Source organism: Vidua macroura, chromosome 8 (assembly GCF_024509145.1).
Source record: "Vidua macroura isolate BioBank_ID:100142 chromosome 8, ASM2450914v1, whole genome shotgun sequence".
NCBI lineage: Eukaryota > Metazoa > Chordata > Aves > Passeriformes > Viduidae > Vidua > Vidua macroura.
This window is the reverse complement of record NC_071578.1, coordinates 18669827-18697081: the sequence shown is the minus strand read 5'-3', so window position 1 is coordinate 18697081 and position 27255 is coordinate 18669827. Positions and strand designations below refer to the sequence as shown.

The following is a 27255-nucleotide window of genomic DNA, read 5'->3' as shown; positions in this document are numbered from 1 at the left end:
CAGAAAGGGAGAGTCAAAACTGAGATGTGACTCAGAGACTTCCTACCACATATCTGTTATGCAGTTGTACTAAAATTTGATTATGGCTATTCCAACAGACTGCAAAACAATTTCCTAACAATTATACTTATGCAAAATCAAATTAAGTGATCACAGACCACAGTATGTTAATTCCACTTCTTACCAAATCCCTACTGTACCTACAAAAAGTGCAATACCTCTGTCTTTAGAATGTTGCTAGCTGTGTGTCATTGTTGCGAAAACACTTGTGCATTTGTCACAGTTCCTTATTCTTTTCCTTTGGCACCAAACACTGTCCCATGCTGGAGATGATGGTAGCTCGTGGCAGTTCATGGTACACAGCATGGCTCAGTAACAACACGTTCATCGGATCAGGGGAACTTCCTCCAGTAATAAAAAGCACAGAAGTCACACACATGGAATGACATTTTTGTCTTATCAATGCCCAGAAGAATGATTGTGAACATTTTTTTCCAAGCTCATCAATCTGAAAACTCCAGGTTTAAGAAGTTTGAAGTGGACTACACAAAATGGATTTCATTCAAGGATGAGATTCTTCAAGTTACTTCTCCCTCTTTCAGTGATCATCTTTCTTCTTTTTTCATCCACCTTTTGACTGTCATTCTCATAAAGCTGCTACCCTTTGAATGGAATGCAGCACAGATCATTTTACTACCACAACCAAGAAGCTGAGGACTTTGACAAGACATGGACCATGACATTTGATTACCTAGACACAATACGGGAGGATTTATTTTGTTTTGGTGGTTTGTTGTTGTTGGTTTTTTATTAATCTCTTTATACTGGAACACTTCAAGCAACTTATGCTTATAAAAATATTTCACAAGCATTAAGGGAATGAAAGAAGAAAGTCTTTCAGTAGGTATATTCCTCCAAAAGCAGTTTCTGCAGAGGCTACGTAATCATTAGAAGTATCTCATTCCTTTGCTAGTACACCTGTAAGACTTCAGGAGGTTTATTTGAAGCACACAGTGTTGGTCACACTACTCCTAATGAAGCTCCCATCACCTTCAGTATGAACAGATATGAGCCAGTGCTTGTGCAAAAAAAAAAAAACAAAACCAAAAAACCAAAAAACCAAAAAACCTATAAGAGGGAAGTTATTTTGTGCATTTATGACAGCATAAACAAGAATAAAATTTAATATTTATTAGAATTTCTTCCAGTAACAGCATTCAACATCTTAACAAAGCAAGTTGTGAAGTCTTAAAAAAATCTAGATTACAAAAAAAGTTAAAATAAGTTGTTTCTTATATTTAATGGCAACAAACAGGGAACCTTCTATTTAAAAACAACCTTGTCATATAAACAGCATTATTTTAAGAAAATGTGATTAAGATGATATGTAATTTTCAGAATGGACACACAATGTACGAATATCAATCAGAATGAAACAGAGGGGTGGAACACACTATCCCCTTAAAATCTCAAAACAGGCTGTTTGAAGAAAGGGGAGGGAGAGGAGGATCTTTCTAGTGAAATAACTTAGAAGATACCACACAATGGACAAAAACAAGAGTACAGAAGACATTACATGACACCCTCATTACAACACCCCCTCAACTCTGGTTATACAGTAAAGTTAGTAAAGTGCATCTTTAAAGACTTGTCTAGTGAAATAGCTTTTCCAAATGTAAAACACAACACGTGCAGTAACAGTTAAATCATAGTGTAAGTTTTCAGAAACTAATTTTTAACCTTTCATTCACTCAAGAAGAAAAGTTTTAACTGCAGTAGTGTTCACATTATTCTTCGATGCATCCTCATGTGCTTTTGTTACTTGGCAAATCTTTAAATACGGAGCATGGCAAAATGATGCAATTTAAGCAAGTGCTTCTCTCAATTCAGTACAATTCTTCAACAGCAGAGTGGCCACATGCAGCACAACCATGTCAAATTTTGGGAAGCTTTGGTGCACTAATGATGGGGTTGGTCTCCTGTAAATATCTCCGTCCCGCACTCTTGTAGTCGTAGGTGCAAGTGTGAGTCTCTGCATAGCGGTGTGTTGCACAGAAGTTGTTTCCACATCTGAAGAATCAAGAATATTACAAGTTACAAGCTTTTCGAAGCTTTTAATACTCTGACATGCTGGGAGCCATTTTGCTTAATCGTGTCTTAAATGACAGAGCTGTTTGAATTGTTACCATCCTTGACTGATAACATTAACTGGTGGGGTACACAGAATGACATTTTTCACACTGAATGTTTTAGTTTTGACCCAACAGTCTCTTCAGGTGGGAAGCTAAAAAAAAATCAGTACTCCAGGAACCAGCTAGTAAGGATCAAATACACTTATAAATTAAGAATGATGAGCTTTGTTTTACTTTCTTTTTTAAGGACCTCGTGCAGTATTAGTTGGTAGAATTCAGAGGACAAAACCATGGACAGCAATTCCCTCAGGTGAAATCCATATAATGCATTTAAATTCAAAATCACAACACCACTCAGACAACCATAACAGTTGTTTTCAGCTCAACTTCTGCCTGGCATAAACTCAAATTAGCCATTTAAGATTCATAAATACAGATTTAGTCAGCTGTTAAGACATCAGACAAACTAGAGGGAACATAACTTCCTGGAGGACTTCAAAAGGGTTCATCTACCCAGCATCAGTTGCAATTTTGATGAGTTAAGATCAGGATTTTTGCTTCAAACTTGACAGTTCTGCAGCTAAGAGTCTTACCAGGAGAAAAGTATACTTTGGATGTTGTATATGATCTGGAAAAGTGCTTCATCTGGAGACCCATACTGATGTCCTGTTGCCTGATTATTTGACAGAGATGCTTCTTGACAGTAAAACACTGACACCACTCAAAATCAGAATTCTGTTGAAATGGATTAAGCATTACCCACTGAGTTCAGTATTACATTATAATCCCCTATTTATTTATCTATCTGGGTTCATAATAAACTCTGCAGCTGTTCCTGAGGCTCTGTGTGCCTGGAAATAAATTTGCTTTGCTTTGGTTCTTGGTCCCATAATCACAACTTTTCTCATATGACTGTCTTCCCTATTTGGTTTACCTTGCTTTCTAGAAAAAGTCCTATGGTTTCTCCTTTTGAAACCAAAACAAATGCTATTCTTGGAGATGAGCCATTACCCCCTTCATTTTTAACCTTAAGTAAGCTGCTTAGTTACTTTTAGAAGAGCTTGCAGCTATTTGCTCATCAGGAAAGTGAGCAGTGTCCAAAGCTGTTTCAAAATCAGAGACTGAAAAGTCAGTAAGGAGACAATTTCTCACCCTGAAATTCTCTATATGATTCCCCAGTGGCAGAAGTTCTTTTTCACTTTGCTGTTGTTGGCATGAACCAAGATCAGCTCCAAATGCAGCCCTCACAGTGCAGCAGTTCCCAACACTGACTAGCCCATAGGAAACAATCCTAAGAAAAAAACTCTTGTGGGGAAAAAATACTTTTGGGGAAAACTAAGATTAACAGAGAGAGCTGTTTTTTTTTTCCTGTGGTTTTTGTTGTTGGGTTTTATTTTTGTCTGTTTGGAGGTTTTTTTTGTTTGTCTGGGGATTTTTTTTTTTTTTTACAGTTTCCAAAGACCACCACCAAACACCAGGTCTCACAGTGTTGTCTAGTAGTAATGGTTTGGGGGACCAGCACTCTGGTGTTCTGTGTTTGAGATACTCTAAGTGCTCAAAGGTAACTGAAGTCTTGCAAAAAGCAGAACACACATCAAAAATTTGTTGAACATAAATTTGTATAAATTCACAAACTGTGAAGATGTGCTGCCAATAGGGAGAAATCTGACAGACATTTCTGAGAAACAACACCAAACCCACTTTTTCCTCAAGTTTTAAAGGTATCATTACTGATGAGAAACTTTGCAGAACGTGTATCTGTAGCAAGTTCTTCTCCCACCAGTATGAAGTGTCATTGTTTTTTATTATCTTGTTAATTTCCTGGTATCTTCCATTCTGTTACCTTCTATTTCTTGACCTTCCTGGAAGAACATACACCTCAAGAGCAGAAGAGGGGCAACATTCCCGAGTTTTGCTGAACTGAGAATTGCAACTTTTTTGAAGGTTGCCTTTCAATTTGCTATGCTTAAAGAATACCATGCAGCAAAGAAAAAAAACTTTGGTTAACTCAGCTATCAATTTTAAGTAACAGCTAGTTATATACTCAGCCTACCTGCACTCATAGCTGGTTGCCAATCCAGTTTTCTTGCCACAAAGAAAGCAGTGCTTTGAAATTTTCTTTTTTGCTTGAATTAAGCCATTCACAGGTGGAAGATGGGTTGCTTCACCTGCTTTCAGAAGTAGAAAGACGGCAAAGACATGTTAGCTTACTCACAAACTAGTTAAATGTTATCTTTTGAAACACAGATTTATTTTGCATTTCTTAGGATACTTCAGGTGAGAACCCCAAAGTCTAAAAGGAGAGGGAAAAAATAAATCCTGAAAGCCAAAAGAGGAAACACACTTCAAGCCTATGAACACCTTTGGAAGAGGCATCACAATGCACAGAACTGTTATTCTGAACACCCCTTAAAAGTTCACGTAAGCAAGAAGTTACAGAACAAACCAAGAAACACATCTCTTAATGGTGTTCCCAGGTGTAAAATGAACACAGAGTGTCACTGGGAAAGCACTGTGCACAGTGGCTTTACAAAGAATCAACTGGGCAATCCAGTACCTAGCATCCAATATATTCAGTATACTAGTCTGCCAAATAAGTACTGCAACATTTTAAAATCTTGCTGGTACTCTATAATTGCAAGAAAAGTATAGTATTAGACTACAGGCCTCTAGTTAGCTATATGGTTACATTAGGCACTTAGCAGATGTTTGTAAAATTTCTACACTTAAAAATTTATTTTTACTTTTTAATCATAATTAAATATAATTCTTTGCTGTTGCTTTATTAACTGGAGATCAAGTAAAGAAAAGGCTCCTCCTTTCTTCTTCTCCTCCCTTCCCTCTGTGGTACTAAGTACTTTCTCCACAACTTGCTTAAGCACATTTCCCGCATCTGGATCAGTAAAGTGAGCAATGCATCCTCTCAAACATTCTTTCAGTGTTTCTACTGCTGTGTTGTCAGGATGTTACCAAAAAGTTATCTCATGAATTCTCAAGTATTTTTTGGCCAGCACACCTTTACTCCCAACAGTCATTTCTTAGTAGAAATGCAGCAGACTACACTCAATAGCAGCACCAGGCAGTCACTACGCATCACCATCATCACTACCAACCAATCCCACCCCATTCCTATTTAGCATTGAAATTTCCAAGCAACATTTGTCCATGCTATCAATTTCATCATCTAAAAGCACACAATTTCAGAAGCATTCACAGAAGTATTCACAGAACTGATAATTTGGAAACTTCAGCACAGACACTCACATTTAGATCTACAGATGACATGCAGGATTCACTAAGTATTAAAAAAGCTAAGGAAGAGTTGCAGTTATAATCCATCTAAGATCTGGATGCCATCTGCTTGCTTAAGAATTGCTTAAAATATTAAAAGATTAACCATGCTATAGAAGCGTAATATGGCAAGGACTCTAGAAGCCAAATGCCTTACAAAGATAAATTGTTTTTGTCCTCTGTATGTGTGATGTATCAGGAAAGATTAGAGTCATTTTTAATTATGATATGTTACTTACCTACTCTTTTCCCTACAGCTGCCATACTTCCATTCATTCCAAGCCCATGTGCAGACTAAAAAAAAAATATGTCCACAAGGAAATTACTAACAGATGGAAGTTAAATGGAAATGTAGGTAGTCTGGTATCAGCTTATTTGATATCAATGTTTTATCAATCTACTACCCACAAAGAGTCCAAGACAACTTCTGCACACAAAGTTACAATTCTGCAACATAAAGCCTTACCCTCAATGGCTATTTAATGAATCTCCCCACACTTCAAAATACACCGAAACAACAAGTACATTAGAGAGCAGAAGCTTGGCACACATGGTGCCAGTCACTGGGCACACTTTGGAACAAATGACAATTAGTGAGCAGCAGAAGCCAGATGACACACACACTCATAACTCTATCACTACAATAACTCATAATTTCAGTTGTGAACTGAACAACCACTTTAATCTTAATAAAAAATTACTTCTAGGATCTGTTTAGATAAACAGGCAGTTTAGATACCATCAGCCATTCAGAAAACAGTTTAAGACAATCAGGGATTTAAATACACCTCCCACAGTCCATCTGCCTCTACTGACAAGGCCCAAACACACACACACAGTAGTTTTGTAACATCAGTATCACAAAAACGGGAAAACTGATTTCTTTGGACATGCGCATACTCACTAGAATATATTCTGCAGCTTCATTTGGAGGAGCAGTTTTCCTAAAGCTTTCTTCCTGAAAATGCTGCAGGCTTGTAGGTAGTGCAATACCAGAAGTCCGAAACCTGTCAGTCCCACAGGAACTCTGTAAACTTTCCCTGTTTGTGCTTCGGGCCAGCGAAGCCAGAAATCCTAAGTTACTTACAGAACTCACAGGTTCTTTGGATGCCTTGCTAGCCACATCTGTGATGTCCCTAGCCTCTGTTTTAGAAATGACATCAGGTCTTTTGCCAAGTGACTCTACTTTCACACTACAAAATCGAGTGGTCCTAGAAAAAGAGGAGTCTGCTATACTACGTACTTCCAACGATCGAAGCACATTTGGGGAGGCCGTAGATCTCAAGTTACCAGCCTCAAAGCATCTGGGCTGTGCTTGTGGTTTCAGAGTACTGTGATGTGCCACTTGTGCTGAATACCGGAGGGGAGACAAAAGCAGATTTTTCTGAGGACTTAATTCACGAGTACTGAGAAGACCAGTCTCCATTGCTGTAGTGCTAAGCACTTTGCCAATAGGTTTTCTATGCTGCTCTACAACCTTAGAATCTTTGTCTCCATCAGGCAGTTCAAGCTCTGGGTTCACCTTTCCTATGTCATATATCTCACTACACTGTTCAGCAGTGCTTCCTTCTGTTAAAAAAGCAAAAGCATCTGGTTCACGTAGATGTTCTTCTTCTCTTCCATATAGTTCCACGTTCGTTAGATTTGGAAACAAAACAGCATCCTCCTCACTTGCTGAGGTTGCATTTTCAGGTGCTTTTTCTGAATTTGCAGGCAGGGATGAAACAGGAGTCAGAATACTATTTGTAGGTAGCTTTGCATTTTCTAGTTCAACGCGAGATATTTTCGGTGGTAACCGGATGCTATTGACTGGCTGAGACCAAGAGCTGCTCTGCCAAGTGTCATCTTCCTTAAGGAAGTGATTAGCTGTGGATGGCATTGCTCTACCAGCAGTGGCCAAAGTGGCCAGCGCTGAAAGCGCGTTTTGGGGAGATTCTGACTGATGCAAATTCCCAGGAGGAGGTAGGCACGACTGTCCAATGTGGGGCAGCACTCTGAGAAAGCGGTGACGGGCAGCAGCCACCGAGCCACTCGATGGTCGCGGCGTCATGGGAGGGCGAGGCTTCACCTTGACAGTTTTCTTAGGCTAATAAAAAAAAAAAAAAGCCCAACCAAAGTCAAAAATCACAGATACAACAACAATTAGTATTTGAATTCCAGTTGCACTCCAAAGACCTGACTGGATATATATTCTGAGGAATTCAGACAGTGTAAGGCCAGATCCTTCTTTCTACTCCCTCGTATGTTACTAGCCATCAAGACTTCACCCCAACATCTGAGTAATAAAATCAAAGATTATAATCAGGAAATGTTTTCAATAAGTTGGTGATATATCAGAGAAACAGAAGAAGGAAGCCAGAATGCCATCAAGTTATCCAGAGGAGCTTCAGGTCTCAAACACAACAAAAAATGTAAGGGAGTATAATCTCTTCATGTTACATTTAGGTAACCTAGTCACACGTGAGCAGCAGTTTAATGTTTTATTTTCAAGATATTATCATTCCCATATTTCACTTTATAGGCTTTTCAGTTACAGTATATCAAATGGAATTTCATTTTAAGAGAAACATTGACTTTTACCAGAGCAAAACAATGCTACTTAAAGTATTGGATGAAAAAAAAATAAACAAATAAACCCGCAAAATCCACTCACCTACCCAAAAAATCTACACTTGCAAATAAATTCAGGACTAGTAATCAATTCTTTGAATGAAGGCAGGTAGGTCCAAGGAATGCCAATGCCCCTCAGCAGAATATTTATACAATACTATTTACATAACCAATAGTTGATAAATCATCTACCCATGATAACCTGATTTCCCAATATGGCAGAGAATCTGATCTACTTTTTAGAAAAGGCAGCACAAGGAAAGCCCATGCAATTTTATGACAGAAACATTGAAATCACAATTTCACCTTTTTACTCAGATTCATATTCTCCATCTTTGCTTTGAGCAGTTTCATTTTGTTCATAGTAATTGAATTCTCAAGAATCTGTTGGCCAGAAGGTGATGCCTCTGTCTCATCTTCATCATCAGCATATATATTATAAACTGAACCACCGCTGAAAATAAAAGAAAGTTTGTATTCATCCTCTTATGAAGTACTTTAATTACATATTCAATGTAGAGTATTCTCACAACTAGGAAGTCATATCCGTAGTTGATCTGTTGACAAAACATTATGTAAAACTGTATGCAACGATATTTCAAATCCATTTATCCACACAAGCATCCCTTATTAGGGCAAAATGATGTTGCTGAAATCTGTACATAGCCACGCTTCTGGGAAGTTGTTATATCATATACAGTTGGTTCACACTCACTATATATTTTCCCCACAGAGGGGATATCCAGTTCCACAAATGTCTCCTGAAGATATGGCCAAAGCTGTTAAGTGTGTGACTCAGACAACAAGCTGATCAGTTTTCCAATTAACCAGACACTGGCATGGAAGGAAAAGTCCAAATTTCTATCCATCCTGAGGGGTGTTCTCACCATAAATGGAAATGGAGGGGTCACCCATGTGGATGTGATATTCTATTTCTCCTTTTCAAAATAAAAAAAAAAAAAAAGAAAAAAAAAGATCAGTTTAGGTTTCCAAAGATTCCAAAGAGTCTCACATTTGGAAAAAAAAAAAATAGATAGATTAGAATTGCTAGTCCCAAGACAAAATATTTTAAGTCAGCAGTCACTGGAAGTTTACAGCATGACATTTCCTTCTTCCATTCCGCATTCTAACAAAATGCTAAACCTCAAGGTTTTAAAAATCAGCATCTAACTTGTTTTTCCTATGAAGCAATGAAGCATTGATCAATAACATATTCAACATTTGACAGTGAAATGAAAGAACCATTAGGACTGTCCAATTCATTACAAACTGATGCATTTTCAGCACTGTAGGTAATACATTCTAAAGAGTGTTTTAGCTCTTCCATTACATTGTTGGCATCTAGAAATCATGACAATCAGGCAATTCCCTAATTCCCCTGTGTTCGTACAAATGTCTCAGTAGATTTAGCTTAAGTTTCTACTCTTCAGAAGAGATCAAGGAAGAACTAAAAGTCATGTGGAAGTCAGTACCAAAAAGAAAATATCACTAATTAGAGCTGGCATCTTACCTGATTCTGGGAAATACTCTGCTGCCTTTAGAGCCAGCATTTTTTGCACTGACTCTCCAAATCCAGTTCCTAAAATGTAACAAAATTCCAAAGGCAGCACAGCTCGGAGACAGTGTGAAGAGCAAGACAGCAGCAAATTCAAACCAAGAGTAGCAAAATAGACCAGACATTTCTTATCAAAACCTGAGCAATTCCATATGGGAACAGTCAGCATATATATTACATATACATATTTCTCCTGGTAAAAACCCAACACTAAAAAAATAATTTTAAAAAATTATCTTTACAAAGGTGTACATCACCAAGTGAAAAGAATTTGTTGAACGTCCCTTCCTGCTAGGTAAGGATAGAAAGCAAAGTGGTATGTCTCATGTTTGGTTGGTTTTTGATTTTTTTTAATGCAAAAATAATTATCTTTTTGTTCAATTTTCTGACAAATAGGGGCCAAAACCACACACCAAAAAAAAAAAAAAAAAAGCGTGACAAAAGGATTTTTTGTGTGCTCTAGTGTGATTGCAAGATTATAGAAGTTAGACAGGTACTTTTGATATTAATGATATTTTCAGCCCATTTTACAATGAGTAAATTTTATATTTACTTTGTCCATAGCTGTCAACATTCCAGAGCTCTTCCCTGTAAAATGCAGGCCTCAAAAATTATTATCTTGCTGAAACCCTTTTGGCACCCGTTGTCTGCCAGTCCTCCACCACAGCTTCAATGCTCTTCTAACTCAGAGACAATGATCACTGTATGCATTTATACTTTTGTCAAGTTTTAACCAGTAACTCAAGCACAGAGAAAATAAAATTGTCTGGAGAACTATAAAAACCAAGACCAAAACCAATGTCTCATTTCTAAATTTCAGTCAAATTCTGCTCTGGGTATCAGCAATGGGAAAAAGGATGAGAAATATGTGCTTCAAAATGCTTAGTCACCAATATACCCACACATATGAACACTCCTGTCAGTATGGAAAACTAGTAGTTTCCAGTAGTATTCAGAGTGACCCACAGTTCACTCTATAAAGATCAAACAAAAAGGTCTGATTTGCTTCCATTCTGTCATCCCTTTGCTACTTTTTCCATTTCCCACAGTCTCACCCAGCCATGGTAACAAACTCAAGAATTAGGATTTCCTTCCCCTCCAAATTACTATCTGCCTTACTAGAAAGGCTAATAAGTGAACTCCCATAGAAAGCACAGAAAAACAGAAACAACTCAAGCTGAATGTCTTCAATTCAGGTCACTTCCAACCCAACTGGTTCACTTGACCAGCACATTTCTTAAGCCCAATGTATTTGGCTTTCCTATGTGCTGCTGTGCTTTGAAAGGTGTACCCATGTACCTTGCAAGAGCCATATGAGTGTGGTTTATTCCTCCCACTTGCAATGTTTAGCCAATCTCAGTAAAATTACTAGTAAATCTGTACATTAGGATTACCCCATGGGAAAGTACAAAAACTTTCAGACAGACCACTGTCTATCCTAGTTTTAAATGGAAAAAAAAATCAACACACACACTAAAATTTGAACATGTAGGCAGATACCAGAGAGCCCATTCTACTGAAAAATGAAATTTTAAGCTCCTTATGACAATCCTTGCACTAACTCACAGTAGAGCACCCACGGTCCCAGCTCTGTGAATGGGTTTCGATGTTCACTGGAGCCAGAGGTTAAATAGGAACAAAGCGATAACAGCAAGAACAAGAATTACACCAGTCTGCTCATCTTTCCAGAAGTGTATGTAGCCCAGTGCAACAGCCAGGCTCTCAGTTCTTAACCAATTATGCTTTTTTAAACCTATTTCAAATAATACCATATGTGGCTATTTACCGAAGGAATACAGGGGCTGAAAGATAAAATTGCAGATCTAAAATATTTGTATCTTTTCTCTTCCTTGTTTATCAAACACTAGGTCTTTCTACTCTGTATAGCAGTGTGGGAATTCAGCTTTGGTATTTCTTTCCATCAGTGGTTTTTAAGTTTGGATGTTTCATAAAATTTTTTAACAGTAGTATCACTCTGAATACAAACAATATAAACCCAGCACAAAGCTCTTGCTTTCCCTTTGCAAACAGAAACAAGAATAGTCACTTAAAGCATCTTGAGCCTTAGCCTTGGAGAAAATACAGCTAGTTCTCAGTAAAGGGACTCCTTTCCTCACAGCTGTACAAATATTAAGATCTTGAGAGGACAAAAGTACCTACCCAAAAGCTGCAATATAAAACCAGAATGCAATCATTTTAAATAGGTATCCATTTTGATAGTTTTAGGAAAAAAAACTACCAAACTTTGTAAATTGTAAATACAATTACAATGTAGTAGGTAAAGTGATACGCCTGTCCTTCTGATTATAAGATCAATGAATTCTGACAGCAATTGACAAAATCTTGGTACCTCAACTGTAGCTAACCTGAGGCCTAATTACATCCAAAATCTGGCTGTATTGGTAATTACTATTTTCCTGACTAATCATTTAGTCAAGTCACATCCACAGGAAAAAAATTATCATGTGAACAGGGAAATATTTACAAAACTAAACAAATGCCTTAAGATGTTAGAGAAAGTATTTAACAGAAGTTTTTATTATCTAATAAAATATTGATTTGACTCTCCTGCAACATGTTCCTTTTCAGAAAGGGCTGGAATGTTGAGAATTGCCTGCAGTATGAAGTCAGTTTTATCTCACTATATTAATGCACACAGTGATAAGAGAACCATCAGCACAACCACTGACCACAAAGCACTACTGTGCTGTTAGAGAATTACAACAATTTAAGAGCCCTTAGGGAATAATTCTCTCAATATGTCAGATACTCTTCTGATAAAGCCAACAAATACAGCTGAAAATTACACAACAATCCACTTTTGAAGAATAATACAAAGACTAAACCCAACTTTACCTCAAAGATTCAGATAGTGGTGTTAAAGTGCCATCGCCGCGGTCAACCACACGGAAAAAATTCAAGCGATCTCCTTCGCGATACACTAAGAAGGTAACTTGTTTGTTGGACGGCCCTTTCTCCCAGATCTTGTCTCTAGCAGGATCCATGTATTCAGCCATTTCCCTGATAGGATCTTTCACAGGAACTAAAAAGATAAAAAAAACCCAAATAAAACCACAGTATTATTATTGTTCTTTTGATCACCTCTGAGAGCTCAGCTCAGTTAATAACAGGAATTCCCAACCTAGAATATATGTTGAGTTTTCTCCCAAGTGAATATTATCAAGGGAATTTCTTCATTTTCACTCCTATACAGATGATCCACATAACCAAGTTTATCGCCTGATAAACTGTAGCAATGTCTGATTCTTATTGACCATATTTTAAAAATTATTTGTATAATAACATTCCAGGATAATTTTTTCTTCAAGTGAAGAATTGCTGATTTTATTACTTGATGATTATGTACAGACAAAAATACTTAATTTAATAGTAAACAAAGTACACTTGATATGCTAAGAGAAGATGGGGAAAAAAATCCCCCATTTTTGTTAAGTATTTTTCCAATTAATTTGGAACTGAAGTCTCATTGTCTAAAATGCTTACCTAAGAGAAGCTCTTTACAGATTTAAGACATTGCATGAAAATCACTAACTTCCTTAACACTTACCTCTTCTGGTGTTAACAGGTCCACCCCGCATAGCCAGAACTAACTTCAGAGTGCAGCCTTCTGAAATGCTGGAAATAATAACAAACAAATTTTTATAGCATTTTCTGTTGTTCATGCTAACAATTATTTAGAAACATAATTTTATTCTATACTTACTTATAATCATCCAAACAATAGTCATCCTTCAGTTCCATATTATTCCAAATTAAGTGCTGCTGAGAGACAGGAATACCTAAACAAAAGAAACAAACAAATGACTTAAGGCTTGGCAAGAAGACTTCTGGGGAGTTTTGATTTTTCAAGAGTGTGAAGCTGATGGACTGAAACTAGATCACAGGAGAAAGAAGAAGCAGGACAAGGACAGCCACTTGAGCAGTCTTCAGCCATGACATCCAACCTCCACATAGTTATTAAAACCAAAGATTTTCAGAAGGCTTTAGCTCACACACAAAGTTCAACCTTTTGGCTCAGCAGAGAGTGTGTAGAAGTGCTCAACTGCTTCAGACTTACTGAATGCTTGCTTTTTCCAGTCATCAGATAAGGGAGGCTTTTTCCTGTTATCTGAACTTCAGAGCTTTATGTCTACTGACGGGAAAAACAGGATAAAACTCTACCTACAAAACTGCTGAATAATTTAATCACAGACTGGTATTTTGTATTACTCATAGTACAGACAATCACATTAAGGTGACTGGTGCCAGCTCTATTACAGCAGTGAGAAGTGCAAATCTGTTCTTATCCCAGCTTGGTCTGGGACCTCAAAGTTGGCATGTACAGTTTAGTACCACAGCAGTTAATTAAACGTCATCCTACAAACACTTTTGTTTCTTCATCCTACAAACACTTTTGCTTCTTTCTGGGTGTTTTTTCAAGCCATCAGAATGTAATTACTAGTATCCAGTAATACTTACTTTCAACTCAAGTTCTGGGATGATTTGGCTGTTTTTTGTTAAAAGAAAGTAAGCATACTGAATATTTTTCTTTTTAAAAATCTGTGTTCTATATAAATAGAATCCAAATTCTACACAATTTTTGCCTGCATAGTCGACTCAGTTAGATACAGATGTAATACACATTAAAGATAATAAACAAAAAAGTACAACTTGAGGTCTTCATATATTTTTACTTGAATACTACCACGTTCCAAATTTTGGATAGAATAGAAATGAACACAGTTATGAAAAGATGAGACATCTCAGACCACCAAAAAAAAAAAAAATCTTCTCTCCAGCATCACAAGGAAGTTGCTCAATTTGTCTAGTGAAACCCAGGTAATTAAGATCTCACTGTGCATTCATGACAAATGTTAATTAAAATTTCAATCTATTAAGATCAAAGAACTACTTTTTCAGGAAGTTCTAAACACTGTTTCTCATACTAAGAAACAAAATCTAGAAATGTATTTTCCTAAAGGTTACATTAAAATAATGTTATCCTGTATTTTATTCATTACATGTTCAGATACTTAAAAGGAAATGAAGTGGAAGTGCTACACAGTAAGACTTCCCTAAATACATCTGGCAGGAGGGGAACACAAAGATCAGAGTCTTTAAGATAGTTCCCAAAAACATCTAAGCTTTTGAAGGCTTGTGAGAATGCTTAGCAAGCTGTGGCAGGGATCAGCAAAGTAGTCCCTTGCTAGGCAGAGGACGGACACAAAGCTCCCTATAGCCATCAATGGCAAGGAAGAAGAGGGGATCAAAGTCCAAGCACAATTAACAGGCAAGCAGGAGACATCCCTGTGCAGAAGGGGGAGTGCACTTTGGAGGAACTGTCATTGTTTTTCTTTAGGCTTTACAGAAGATGACAATTTCCTCTTCCCACCCCAGCTCATATCCAGATCTTCCCTGTTCTGATGAACCAACACAACTTTACTCCCCCTGACTGCACTTAACAGGAATCTTACATCCTCTGAAGTCCACAGGACATTTATAAGAAGAATATGTTCATACAGTAGACTAACATAATTGCTACTACACTGCTGGCTATTTAATAGCTGGTTATTGGTTATGTTTCAAGACAGCAGTGTAAGCAGAAGAACAAGCTGGCAATAGCCAGCTTGAAGTTTTTTGTGTTGTTTTGCACTCTTCTGATTACAAACAATCTGATCACTGTCTGCATTTGTTATGGTTTCAGCAGCCTCCAAGGAGCAATTTCCAATTACTTTGATAATCTGAGAGAGTATTTGTTAAAAAGGCTGGCTTGCAGCTGGCAGTACTGGAGTGAAACATGGTTTTGCTCATTCAACAATGACAATGTATTTTTGATGAAGTGAACAGATGAAAAGAGGATACTCTGCTGTAATTGGAAACTTATTTCCTTTTATATTGCTTTCTTAGAATTCTGTATTTATACACTGAGGAAATAATCTGTGCTTTATAGCTTCAGAAGCAGCAAAATATTCATCAGCTATCCCTTTTCTGGATTATAGTAAGGGTTTCTTGAGGAGACATTTGCACATGAGATCATCACGTACAACTGCCAACAATAACGAGAACTGTGAGATACCCATCCACTATACCCTCTCCATAAGCAGCACATGATGGTATCCCTGGCCTGCCCCAAATCAGTGCTGAGAGCTAAGCAAGGCAATAAGCTACATCTCAGTGTTCAAATGGGAATGAGCTGGCCAGCTGATGCTACAGGAGGACAGAAGAGTCTGCAGACTACCTATTGAAATGGCTGCAGGTGCACTGCCAATGTGATCTACTAAAACAGGAGAAGGAGAGGAGAGAAGCAGCTACCCTATCCTGTCTCTGAATCAGCATATCATATACAGCCTTAAGCTTCCCTCCCTTACTCTTCTTTTTGGCATGGTAAGTAGGTTAACCACAGAAACTGATATTGTCTAGTCTGACATGGGAAAAAAATAATTAAAATCCCTGTAGATTTCAGAAAAAAACCTTGATTTATGTTGTGGGTATAAAGTTCCTATGTTTAGAAATGCCACTGTCAAAATTCAAACTGCACTTATCTTTCACTCAATGTTGAAATAGATGGAGCCACTGTTTACCGAGAGGCTGGGCTGACAGTCTTATTTCCTGCACAAACTGGCTACATTAGGAAGAGGTGCAAAAGCCCACAACTTACAGTGGCAGGACTGTTTTCCTAATTGTTAAATCCCCCAGCTTTCACTTGAGTGACAGTAACTGTGGCAGAGTAAATGGAGTCAGTACTGACCTACTCTTTGTCGAAGGGACTGACTAAAAACAGACTAAAGACAGCAAATCACCAGTAACTGAATGCAGGCCAACAAAATTTCCTGACAAAGGTGACCTTACTTTACAGCTTCCAGATGCTGCTCTGGGCAGCCATCCACTATGAGCAGTCTTGCACTCACAGAAACGTTTCCCCAGCTCAGACAAGGCACAAGCTTAAAAGATGCTTCGTGAACTTGTCTATCAGCACAGTAAACAGGCAAATCATAAAGCAAATAGAAGATGTAGGGGAAAAGTAGCAAACAGAAAAATGCAGGATTAGTTCCATTAAAAATTCATGACACTTGTGCAATCCACGTACTCCAGTCCTGGCAGAAGCACAGCTATTTTCTCTAATGCAAATAGTAATAACTATCACTATGACATACTCTGAATTCAAATATTGAAATAAATTACAACATCATATGAAGTCTGCTTGACATTCTTCTAGTTCCTTTTATTTAATTTGAAGCTGCTATACACAGGCAGCAAAATAATGACAGCAAAAAGACCAAAGGAAAATAACAACTCACACAATGAACTGAGTACACACATACACAACAAAATTACTGCTGCATCTGTCTTTCCCTGCTGAACACAAGGGAGCACCTACTGAACACTGAAATCAAGATGTGCTCTGAAAGCTAGTTCTCTTTTCCCCCTTTACAATAATACAAGAAAAAGAGAACATCTAAATTTTCATCTAAAAAGGTCGATGTTTCCACGTACATAGATCACAAAATTCAGTTGCAAGTACAAACCTAACAAACCATGACCAAGTTGGTTTTTATTTTAAAGCTAACTACGTAAATGAATGCTCTAACATTCCATACCAAAGAATTCAAATTAATTCCTGCAAGGTAACAACAATAATATCACCACTACCAAATCCAAAGCCCACCTCCTCCCTTGAGACTCAATCCTATCTTTCCCAACAAACATGCTTACAGGTATTACCTATGGTTCTTTAACAGATTCATTAAGCACTACTACAAATATGCTACCCGAATGCTCAGTCTATAAAACACTGTAATAATTGGTGTTTTCCAATGAATACTAAACTCTGCCCATCCCAGCAGCTACAAGGACTTGAGCAATGGAGAAAGCAAAGAGAGCTCAGTTTAAAAACCCCATTACTTGGTCTTTCAATGAAATGTTGATTTTTTTTAAGCACTACCCATGTTTAAGCTCAGTCTTTCATGCCACCTTGAAATTCAGATATCATCCTATCCATGTCCATCAACACTGATTAACAAGTAAAACCAATGGAGTAGGTAGCACTGCTAGCAGCACTGTGTGTGTATTCATTCCAGTTTTTATGCCACCAGTAGAGACAAAGGGAGCTATTTCTTCCCAGGTGAACCATTTTAAAGGGCTCAGTCAGTGAATCTGAGACTAGGAGTGATTTACCCCTGGGGCTCCAAAATCAACACTGTAACAAATCTCCTGCTTACTTCACACAGGACATATTTGAGGACAAATGCCTGGATTTGATCCAAACACACATCAGATATGGTATAACTTAAATTTATGAGTAGAAGACTTGCACTGAAATTTCAGATGCATTAGAACCTGTAAATTTTATGTATATTGTTTACTCACTAAAACCACTGAAAACACATAGCTGGAAACCTGGAGCTCTTTCTTAGTAAGGTACCAATGTTTAGTACAGCTGTACAGCTGTCTAAACAAAGCCTTTCAATATCAGATCACTAGCAGGCATCAAGAATGACAAACAGTATCTGAAGTAGACAAAATTCCTTATATGCCATCCATATTATGCTTTTTTATTATGGTGAAGACAGTCTACAGCTATAGATTTTCCAGCTGTTGACAAAGATCAATTTGTCTTGTTTTAATTTTATTATTAGACTCTTACAATTAGAGCCATTGGTAATATTTCAACAATTTGTTAACTTCTGACACAATTCTAGATTTTTTTCTTGGAGTTTTCAGGTCTCAGCTCACTTTTTCAAAACATTTTTTTTTTTTGCTTATATTCTATCGTCCTCAACATCCAAATGTAGAAAATATGCACAACTAGGGTCCTAATGTAGTCTTCCAGCACTGTAGGAGGTGTTCTCCAACCAGAAGTGCAGCTTAAATAAGAGAGATTCACATCCCACAAAAGCTGACATGATACAATAATAAAAAGTGAAAACCAGCAGCAGGAACAGATGTAAGCTTTCTCCTTCCCATGCTAAATCACAACAAAATTACTTCTGAATTTCTGCTCCATCTGGGTGATTTACTGCTCAAACTTGTGCACTATAATAGGAACTCTGTCACTGAAAAATTTTTAATTATTATTTTACATGCAATAGCAACCCCAAATGCAACATAAAATTAATTTGTCATTGTGTATCTGTTTTGTCCACACGTAACTGATCAATTTGTTTTCATTCTGCCTCCCACAAATCATTAGTCAGAACAGTACAAATATTTTAACTCTGCTATGGAGTATCAAAGTATTTTAACTGACTGCTGACAAATCAATGATAAGCACCAGTGAACTCATCTTCCACGTCTAATGAAATTTACTTATTATTAATTCTATACAGCAGGCAGCCAAGCCATAATTACTTTACCATCCTATGAACTACAACATGCAAACAAAATTCCAGATAATTATTATTCTAACTTCATTACTGAGCTGTTCTTCTAATAAGAAATGAGGATACTTTTGTAAGCTGTAGGTATAACTGAGTATGGCTACTCACAGTCTCACATTTTGGACTACAAGGAATTCAAATCCCTCTTCCTCACATCACCCACTGATCTCTTAATGTATCTTTTAAAGCACCATTGATGCTGCCCAGATAGCCTGCCTTCTTTTGTTATCTACTGCCTATGCTACCTTTTCATTCACTCTTAGTCAGCGTTCTACCCATGTCTCCTACACCTATATTCAGTTATAGGTAGGAAACCCCCCTTTCCTTTTCTTGTTTCACCTCTAGCCTCCAGGAGCATCTCGACACATTATCTGACTTTTGATTAATTACAGCCTTGTCCACAGCAAACAAAAGCCCACCCACAGAGCTGCACTGCTGTGCCTACACGGATGTAAGATCCGGTCATCTGCACAGTGGAGCTTCTGCTGTGTGCATCTCCCCAGTAAATAGTCCCCTCTGTTGTTGCAATGCTTGTGTGTTTTAAGATTTGTGCCAGCTGTCTGGGTTTTTTTCCATCCACCAGAACAGATTTCCATAAGAGGAGGAGAGTATCTTAGATTCCAGTCTACAGCATTATGTTACATCTCCCAGAGGATGGGTTCCACACAGACAGAAGGATGAAAAACACATACAGGTATACTAGGGAAGGAGAGGATCCCTCTTCTGAAAATTAGCAACTCTGATACTCTCTGCTTCTACAGCTGTATAGTTCTTTAACCCCTCCAAAGTGAAAAAGAAGATAGAGGATGCAATACTTAGGCTATGAATATATAAATATTTCAAATCACATTCTTTCACGCAAGGTCATCCTCACCATAGAGGAAAAGAGGTAATAGGGGACTAACCTACACTTACTCTTCTTGCATAAGCATTAGGACTGGCCTCATAACTTAAAGAAGATTTTCACTTTGCAAAATGTGTCAAGTTTATCACTTTAAGACAAAGCAGCGCTCAGCCAGATGTCTACCAGCAAAAGATCACTCATCTAAACAAAATTCAAATCAGTAACTTAAAGCTACCTTTGGGATTTGCCTGCACTGCAGTTACTCTTGTGACTGCAGTATCATAAAAAAACCATAAACTGACTAACCTAATCAGCAGCAAACATAGCAGCAAATCTAAAGTATGCTCAGTTATATACATATATTGCATGGCTCAAATTTATAACCTTGCTAGTTAACAAAAAACTTGGATCAGAGAATCCACAAACTTTTTACAATTGACCTTAATAATCGTACATAGAAAAAAAAAAAACACCAACCAACCCACCAGAAGAGCAAACATACCAATTGCAGTGAAGCCTAAGCCATGAACTTATAGAAAACAGAAAGAACAGAAAAACGACTCAATTTCAATTAAACCTAAGCACCTAGTTTTTATACATATTGCTAAACATGACATTTAAGTTTTCTGGTTTGATTTTAGTAATTATGCTTTTTAAAACAGGACTACTTCTAAAGTGATAAAGTTTACACTGAAATAAGAGAGAATAGTACCTTCCAGTCTTTGAATTTTAGCTTTCACAGAAATAACTGTTTCAAAGGGGGAAACTCGCAGCTCAAAGCAGGTTCCTGTAAGCGTTTCAATGAAGAGCTCCATAGTTTCATAGAAAGGAAGTTTGTAGTGAAATGGTCCCATATTATCTTTATTAAAAAAAGGAGGCTCTTTCTTGTTGGCCATTAGAACGGATTTACAACTTCCTTGTAAGAAGATCTGTCAGGAAACTACATTCCACTTCTAGCCAAGGCAGCTTTGAAGACATGTGTAGTGCATTGCTGTTCATCTTTAGGATTTTTCACCTATAAAGCAAACAAATATAGTTCTGACAACATCTAAACGTAACTGCTAAAGAGAATTTAAATTCATTTTGTGTAAAATGGTTGTTAAGAAACATTTCGTTATTACCTAGGTAGGGCAAGATAACCACAAATTATATTACCAACGTTGTAGTTTTAGGGCTCTAGTTCCAGTCAGCATTCCAGACGCAACCTACTACCTTTGTTATTTTTGTTTCCACAAGCGACATGACAACCAGACGCCCAATGTCTCCTGACAAGAGCTGAGCCCTCCGCAGTGTCAGAGCGAGAGAAGAACTCCAGAAAGGCGGAAGAACAGGGACTGCTCCGGGCTTAGGAAAGGCAGTTGGAGGAGGCAGCTCGGCCGTGCTCGGGCCAGCGGCGTCCATCGCCGCAGCGGAGCAGGGGCCGGAGCCCGGCAGCCGAACGGAGCGCCCGCGAACAAAGGACGGCGAGCAGCTGCCTCGGAGCCGCCGCGCCTCGGGGCGGCCTCGCACCCCGGGCTGGCCGCGGGCCCCGCCACCACTGCCCCGGCCCCGCTTCCTCCCGGGCCGCGCGCCTCGCCGGCCGGAGCACGGCCCCCCTGCCCGCCGCCCTCGGCGCTGCCACCGCAGGGTACCCGCAGGAGCGGCGCTCCAGAGGGCCCGGAACCCGCCGAGCGATGGTGGGGTCTCACCTCACCTGCCACCGCCGGGCCCGCTCGGGGGGAGACACGGTTCCTCTCCCCCCGCGCCGCCCCGCCCGCCGCAGCTGCCGGAGCCGGCCGGGCCCGGCGGGACGCACGGACCGGGAGCGCAGCCGGAGCCGCCGGGGGCAGGACTGGGAGGTGCCGCCCGGCAGCCCCCGCGCTGCCCCGCCCTGTGACAGCTCCTCCCGCGGGCCAATGGGACGGCCGCTCTCACGAACCTCGGCCAATCAGCGGCCCCAGGGGGCGGGCTCGCGGCGCCTCAGGGGCGGGCGCCCGCCGGGCCGCTTGTTGTGGTCGTTAAGACGCGGGGCGGCAGCGCGTGCGCAGGGAAGGACCCGGATACGCTTGCCCATCCCTGGGCGTGTTGAAGGCCGTGCTGGATGGGGATTCGGGCAGCCCGCCCCGGTGGGAGGTGTCCCTGCTCAGGGCCGGGGGGGAACGGGATGGGCTTGCAGCTCCCTTCCGCCCCAAACCGCTCTGTGAGTCTGTGCAACGCCCCCAGCGCTACCGGTGGACACATGATAGCGGCGGCGGCCGCGCTGCCTCCTGGGACACGGAGTGCGGCGGGGCCGGGGAGGCGGCCAGGGCAGATGACGCTAAAGTGGCTCCGGCGGCTCGTCCCGGCCGTAGCACCGCCGGCCTTTGCTCAGGGCCGACCCGCGGAGTCAGCAACGAGATCCTGCGCTGAGGCCGCGCGGCTGCCAGGCATTGCCGGTGTGTCGCAGCGCAGCGCTGGGCGCGGGCGGCAGGGGCGGGCCCACTCCCAAGCGCGGGCAGCCGCCGCGCTGTTCCCAGCCAGGACACGAACATTCCCCCCTGGCAGGGGCCAGGCACTGCTCTGGGGAACCTTCTCTGAAGGCCAGCGCTCGATTGTGCTCCCATTTCACCGTGAGGTGGGCCAGGGCAAGCTCCAGAAGCAGCGGGGCCCCTGGATGATCACAGGCTAGAGAAAACAAGCTTATCCTCTTAGCAGGTGCTAATTACATTAACCACTTTACTTTCCATTTAGGTTTTAAAATACGCAAGACCTACCCTGACTCACTTTAAGGCCCAGATAAAAGTGTGGCTTTTGAGAAGCATGTAGCAGGTACGGGAACCTGTCAGAGCTTCTGAGTGCTGTAATACTGAGCCTTCAGTTCTGCCTTTCCCAGAAGTAGGTGGTTCCCAGCAGCTGTGGTTTATCGAATTTACAGAAAAACCCAAAAAACTAAAACTTGCACTATGAAGACCTTTTCTCTGCTGAGCTTTCACATAAAAGTTTAGGAAACACTAAGGCAGGAGCTTTCTTTTTTTCCTACTCCAAGAGTTTTTGGCCCTTAGGGTTCTTAGCTTGTGAGCAGCCCTCTTTGCAATGTTAATAGAAGTTATTAATGTGAAGGGCCAAGAAGAAAGATGCAGATAAGAAACAGAAGAATTCACCATCTTTTTCTTCATCATCTTATCTTTGAAGCCCGTTTATGCACAGAAGAAAGGAGTAAAGAAGCAGTCCAAATCACGTATCAGGCATATGCAGCAGATGTAATGCCTATAAATAAAGTTCAAGTGCTTTCACTGCAGACACCCATTTGCAAATAGCCCCCACACTCTTTTTCAAGCTGCTACTCTCAGCTTCCCCCCACTTAACATGAATCATTGCCAGGCCCACCTATGGTGCAAATCAATACATCATGTTTCTCCTTTATCCTTCCAACCTTTCCTTCTGCTTTACCCTCATTAGTACTAGATATTTCAGCTGTAGTATTTACTGTGCCTGATAAAGGAAATTCAGCTTGAGAAACAAGAGACTGAAGCAGATGTCTCAGAATGAGGGCTTCAGTGCAAGTGGGAGTTGATCTCAAAGAAGTCCTCTGAGCACATGCTTTAAATTTGGAGCAGAACAGTGTTAAGAGTCCGAGATAACGTAGTCACTATCACAAAAGCAGTGAATCTAGTCAGAATTGCAAGCAGTCGCTTATATAATAAAATAAACATTTGATCCCCCTGCATTTATGCATTTGCTCTGCTTGTATGCATGCAGGAGAGCAAGTGTCTACCACTGGGTATCAAGTATGCTTAATGGCATCTGTTTCAGGAGGGACTCTAGAAAATACAGGAAGCAAAGTTAGACCAAATACATTCCACAGTTACAGGGATTCCAGAGTAGCAACCTCCTGTATACAGCTTACACTGTGTTACGGAGGAGAAGGGAAAGCAGACAGCAAGCCTTTAGGCACAAGAGAGTCTTTCCATAAAATATGTGCATAGGCTTGTCAGCCTGGAAGAGACCAAGCATGCTCTGTACAGATGGACTTTGTGAAAACTGTTATTTGCAAAACATTGGCAGCTCCATGCAGGTGAAAAAATCTCATTTAATGGCCTACAACTTGAAAAGAAGACACTGTTAGGTTTCTATTGTCTTCATGGACCACTCAGTGCTCATTAGTAACACACTTTTCCTGGCAGAGAAGCATTAGCTGTTGTTATTTTTATAGCCCACATTAGCTGCCTATATGAAATACCCCATTAGAGCTGGTGTCAGGTCCTGCTCTGAGATTTCCTAACTGCTTCATTCTGTAAGAGAAGCTGTACCCGTTACTGAACCCAGCCTTACCCTCCCATTAGCTCAGTAGGTGGCAGCAGACCCAGACAAGGCATGGTAGTGGTTTTGGTAGCTTTCAAGTCATGATGCACATGTTCTAAGCAAGAGGTAAAGAGGAAAGTAAGATATGCAGACAGATCAAGTTTAACAGACTCCATTTACTATTTATCAATTATTTTATCTATAGATCTGTTCAATAAAACAAACTATACTTTATATAATAGATTACTTCACTGCAGGTATTGCACAGGCTGTATTCATCTCGACACCATGGAAACATGATAGCAGGAGGTTACTGTATTTTTTAAAAAATATATAATTTAGCAGAGTTAGACTAGCACAAGAGAATACTAACCATTTTAAATGGGTAATCTCATTTAAATATCCATGTCCATCTCATTCCAGTTCTACTGAATTAGAGAATCCAGACTATTAGTACTGGACAGGGCTAAGGAAGGCTGCTTCTCTGCAACACATCCCCTTGACTACTGGCCTCCAAAGGCATTCAGCGGGTCATCAAATGTGCTCAGGATCTTGCTTTCAGATTTTGGTTCTGAGGCTGCTTGGGAAGATCTGGTTTTAGGAGTAGGTATCTTGACTTGGCTGCTAGAGAAGATATCATCTAAAGAGGGGAACAAAAATTAGATTTTAATGAGAACTACTAAACAGAAGCAACATTGTACACAAGAGACTCCATCACACAGCAGTGACTGCCAAGGACATTCTGTGATAAACAAATGCTTTCCTGCTACTTGCAATTCTGGATGCATTTGTAAGGACATATGTGGGAGCTGTTAGCTGTTAAGATTTTTTTTTTTCTTCTTAGTAGACAGCATAGTACTTGTATTTTCTAACATGTTCAGGCTCTCATAAGCATTTTTTAAGTACTAATAAATTAAAGCTCCACAATAAATTCTATCATGCAAGTCCCAGATAACATCCCTCTTATACAGAACATTAGTGTCTGAGGAACCTGAGAGATCCAAGAGCTGTGAGCTTGTTGCTAATCAGAAGAGGAAAAGATGGTAGTTTCTAGCAACTACTGTGGTGATACTCACTAACCATGACTCTAATCTACAGCACAGTAAGAATATTATAAATCCCCTGAGAACAGACCATTGCTAAGATGCAAGGAGGCAGACAGCTATAACCACCATCCTGATGAATACTCAAGAAATCTGTCTACAGTCTAGAATCAAGGTCTCCCACCACCTGCCTCAATACAAGCATATCTGTTGTGAATAACTAGGATCACAAAGTGGAAAAATATCACACTGCCATTAAGGCAGAGGACAACAATACATAGAAATTAAAATATCCAATACGGATAGCCTGTGTCAGCTGCAGAGCTCACAGTCCTGCAGTTCTTGCTGTGTCTAGAACTGCTTGTGTTTAGGAGGACTATGCTCATGAAAGAGATGAAGCTGCTACCATACACATGCTGAGGGGTTGCCATGAGGTTTCCTGAGTGTACACAATAGTGTATCTCGTACTCTAAACTAAGAAATTTAGGATATTCAGATTATGCAGTTGGAGTATAAAACCAAAAAATTACAAGACTTAGATAGGAGGGTCACTAGTGATTCACAAGGCCAGGGTAAATAGCACAAAATTGGTTTTGAATCCCTATTAAGAAAACATGGGTATTATATAGAGGTTAATATAGCCACTTAGTCTAGCTGGTCAGAGCATGGCTCTAATAACACCAAGGTTGTGGGTTTGATCCCCATATGGACCATTCATGTAAGAGTTGGACTTGATGATCTTTGTGGGTCCCTTCTAACTCAGAATATTCTGTGAATTACTAGTCCAGAGTGTAAAAACTAGTATTTCAATCTTCAGCATGTAGCCTAACCTTGAGCAGAGGCCAAGCACAATGTGGTCTATCAAAATGTGTTTCCCTGTCTCTTACTATTTCAAATTCAGCATGTGACTGGTACTGTCATAGGGATTACACAGGAATAATCCAGGACCACATTTCAGCACAAGAGCAGTTTAGAAAGGCAGCAAAATAGAGTAATCCCCTATTGGCATCACTCCAAAGCAAGAAGCTATCACATGGATTAGCTTTACAGAAGAGGGGAAGTACAGTGACTGCCATGAGCAGTAGAGGTATCACTCCCATTTTTTACAAAGAGGCTTAAAGAACACAACAGGGAAAACAGTATTTATCAGAGTGCAAGAAAGATCAGTCACCATTTTGAAGACAGGCAGAGGTGACATCAGCTATAAGGTGATTGAGGACTCTAGTGACTGAAAGGTATGGTAGCACAAAAGAAAACAGCCTACAGCCTTCACACCCCTCAAACTGCAGCTGAAATTTACTGTTTCATTTGCAGCAGAAGGGTTCTCCTAAGACAACAACATACAGCTCTGTAAAAGTGCTGCCACGATCACTTAAACCAGCCCTTAATGTGAAACGTAGGCAAGTGCCAGTTCCACAACTCTACTGCGGAACATCTCCCTGCTCTCCTGTTGGTGTTCTGGAGCTCCTTTTGGTGTTCTGGAGCTCCATGGGCCCTAAGGAGCTGCATACCTGTGGCTGTACCACTGAACAGTCACCACTCTACAGGAAGATGAAGTCTAGCAGATGCGGGTGCTTTAGGTGCAATAGGCATCAAGATCAGCTGTGACATCAAACACAAAGCTCTAGCACCAGAGATGATGTCAAAAGTGGAAGTACAAACAACAGATTCTGTTGTGGCTCATTTTCAAGTGGCACTCTACAACTGGTTTTTTCAACATTCAGTTCAGATTTTTCTGTTGAATATTTGGAAGGGGTAACTGCTTCGCAAATTCTTTCACTTACTATAGACTACATGAAAAAATGTAAATTACTAAAACAAGATTTAAAAAAAAAATCATCTAATATATATTTCAAATATCTTCCTAATAAACCTGTAAGTCTTATTTTTTATATCTATCAAGAAGATTTTGAAATCTCAAGATGCTCATTCTCCAGCAAGTTTTCTAGCACATTTACAGACTTCAGCCATCAGGCTAGAGTATGTAGCAGCAGTCCTAGTAGAACAGCCATAAGTCAGGTTCAATTAGAGTAAGTCAGAGGGAATGAAGACTTACAAGAAGCAAAGCTAGAGAAAAAATTTTGTCTTAGAAAAGAAATGCATTCAATCTCAAAGAGCTATGAACATGAAGAGCCTGAGAACA

General features: G+C 39.8%; 2 protein-coding genes across 10 annotated transcripts in view; both read right to left on the bottom strand.

Moving 5' to 3' along the window:
* Window positions 1-1176: 1176 nt before the first annotated feature.
* On the bottom strand, window positions 1177-21641 carry ZFAND4 (zinc finger AN1-type containing 4). Of its 5 annotated transcripts, none has more exons than XM_053984427.1 (10): window positions 21498-21641; window positions 20522-20824; window positions 13313-13388; window positions 13157-13224; window positions 12445-12631; window positions 8340-8487; window positions 6328-7509; window positions 5663-5717; window positions 4186-4303; window positions 1177-2070 (listed from the first exon to the last, which is right to left on the bottom strand). In XM_053984427.1, the coding sequence occupies exons 2-10, from the start codon at window positions 20703-20705 to the stop codon at window positions 1935-1937; spliced, it is 2154 nt and encodes a 717-aa protein (XP_053840402.1). In that variant the 5' UTR covers window positions 20706-20824; window positions 21498-21641; the 3' UTR covers window positions 1177-1934. The 5 variants fall into 5 exon arrangements, with proteins under 5 accessions (XP_053840402.1, XP_053840401.1, XP_053840404.1 ...); XM_053984426.1 differs by having other exon boundaries at window positions 21503-21641; XM_053984429.1 differs by having other exon boundaries at window positions 4186-4300; window positions 21503-21641.
* Window positions 21642-24225: 2584 nt separating this feature from the next.
* WASHC2C (WASH complex subunit 2C) overlaps window positions 24226-27255 on the bottom strand; it is a 36543-nt gene continuing 33513 nt past the window's right edge. For all 5 annotated transcript variants that reach the window (XM_053984420.1, XM_053984424.1, XM_053984422.1 and 2 more), the window contains one exon: window positions 24226-24709. In XM_053984420.1, coding sequence (XP_053840395.1) covers window positions 24573-24709 — 137 coding nt within the window. In that variant the 3' untranslated portion in view covers window positions 24226-24572. The remainder of the gene's footprint in view (window positions 24710-27255) is intronic.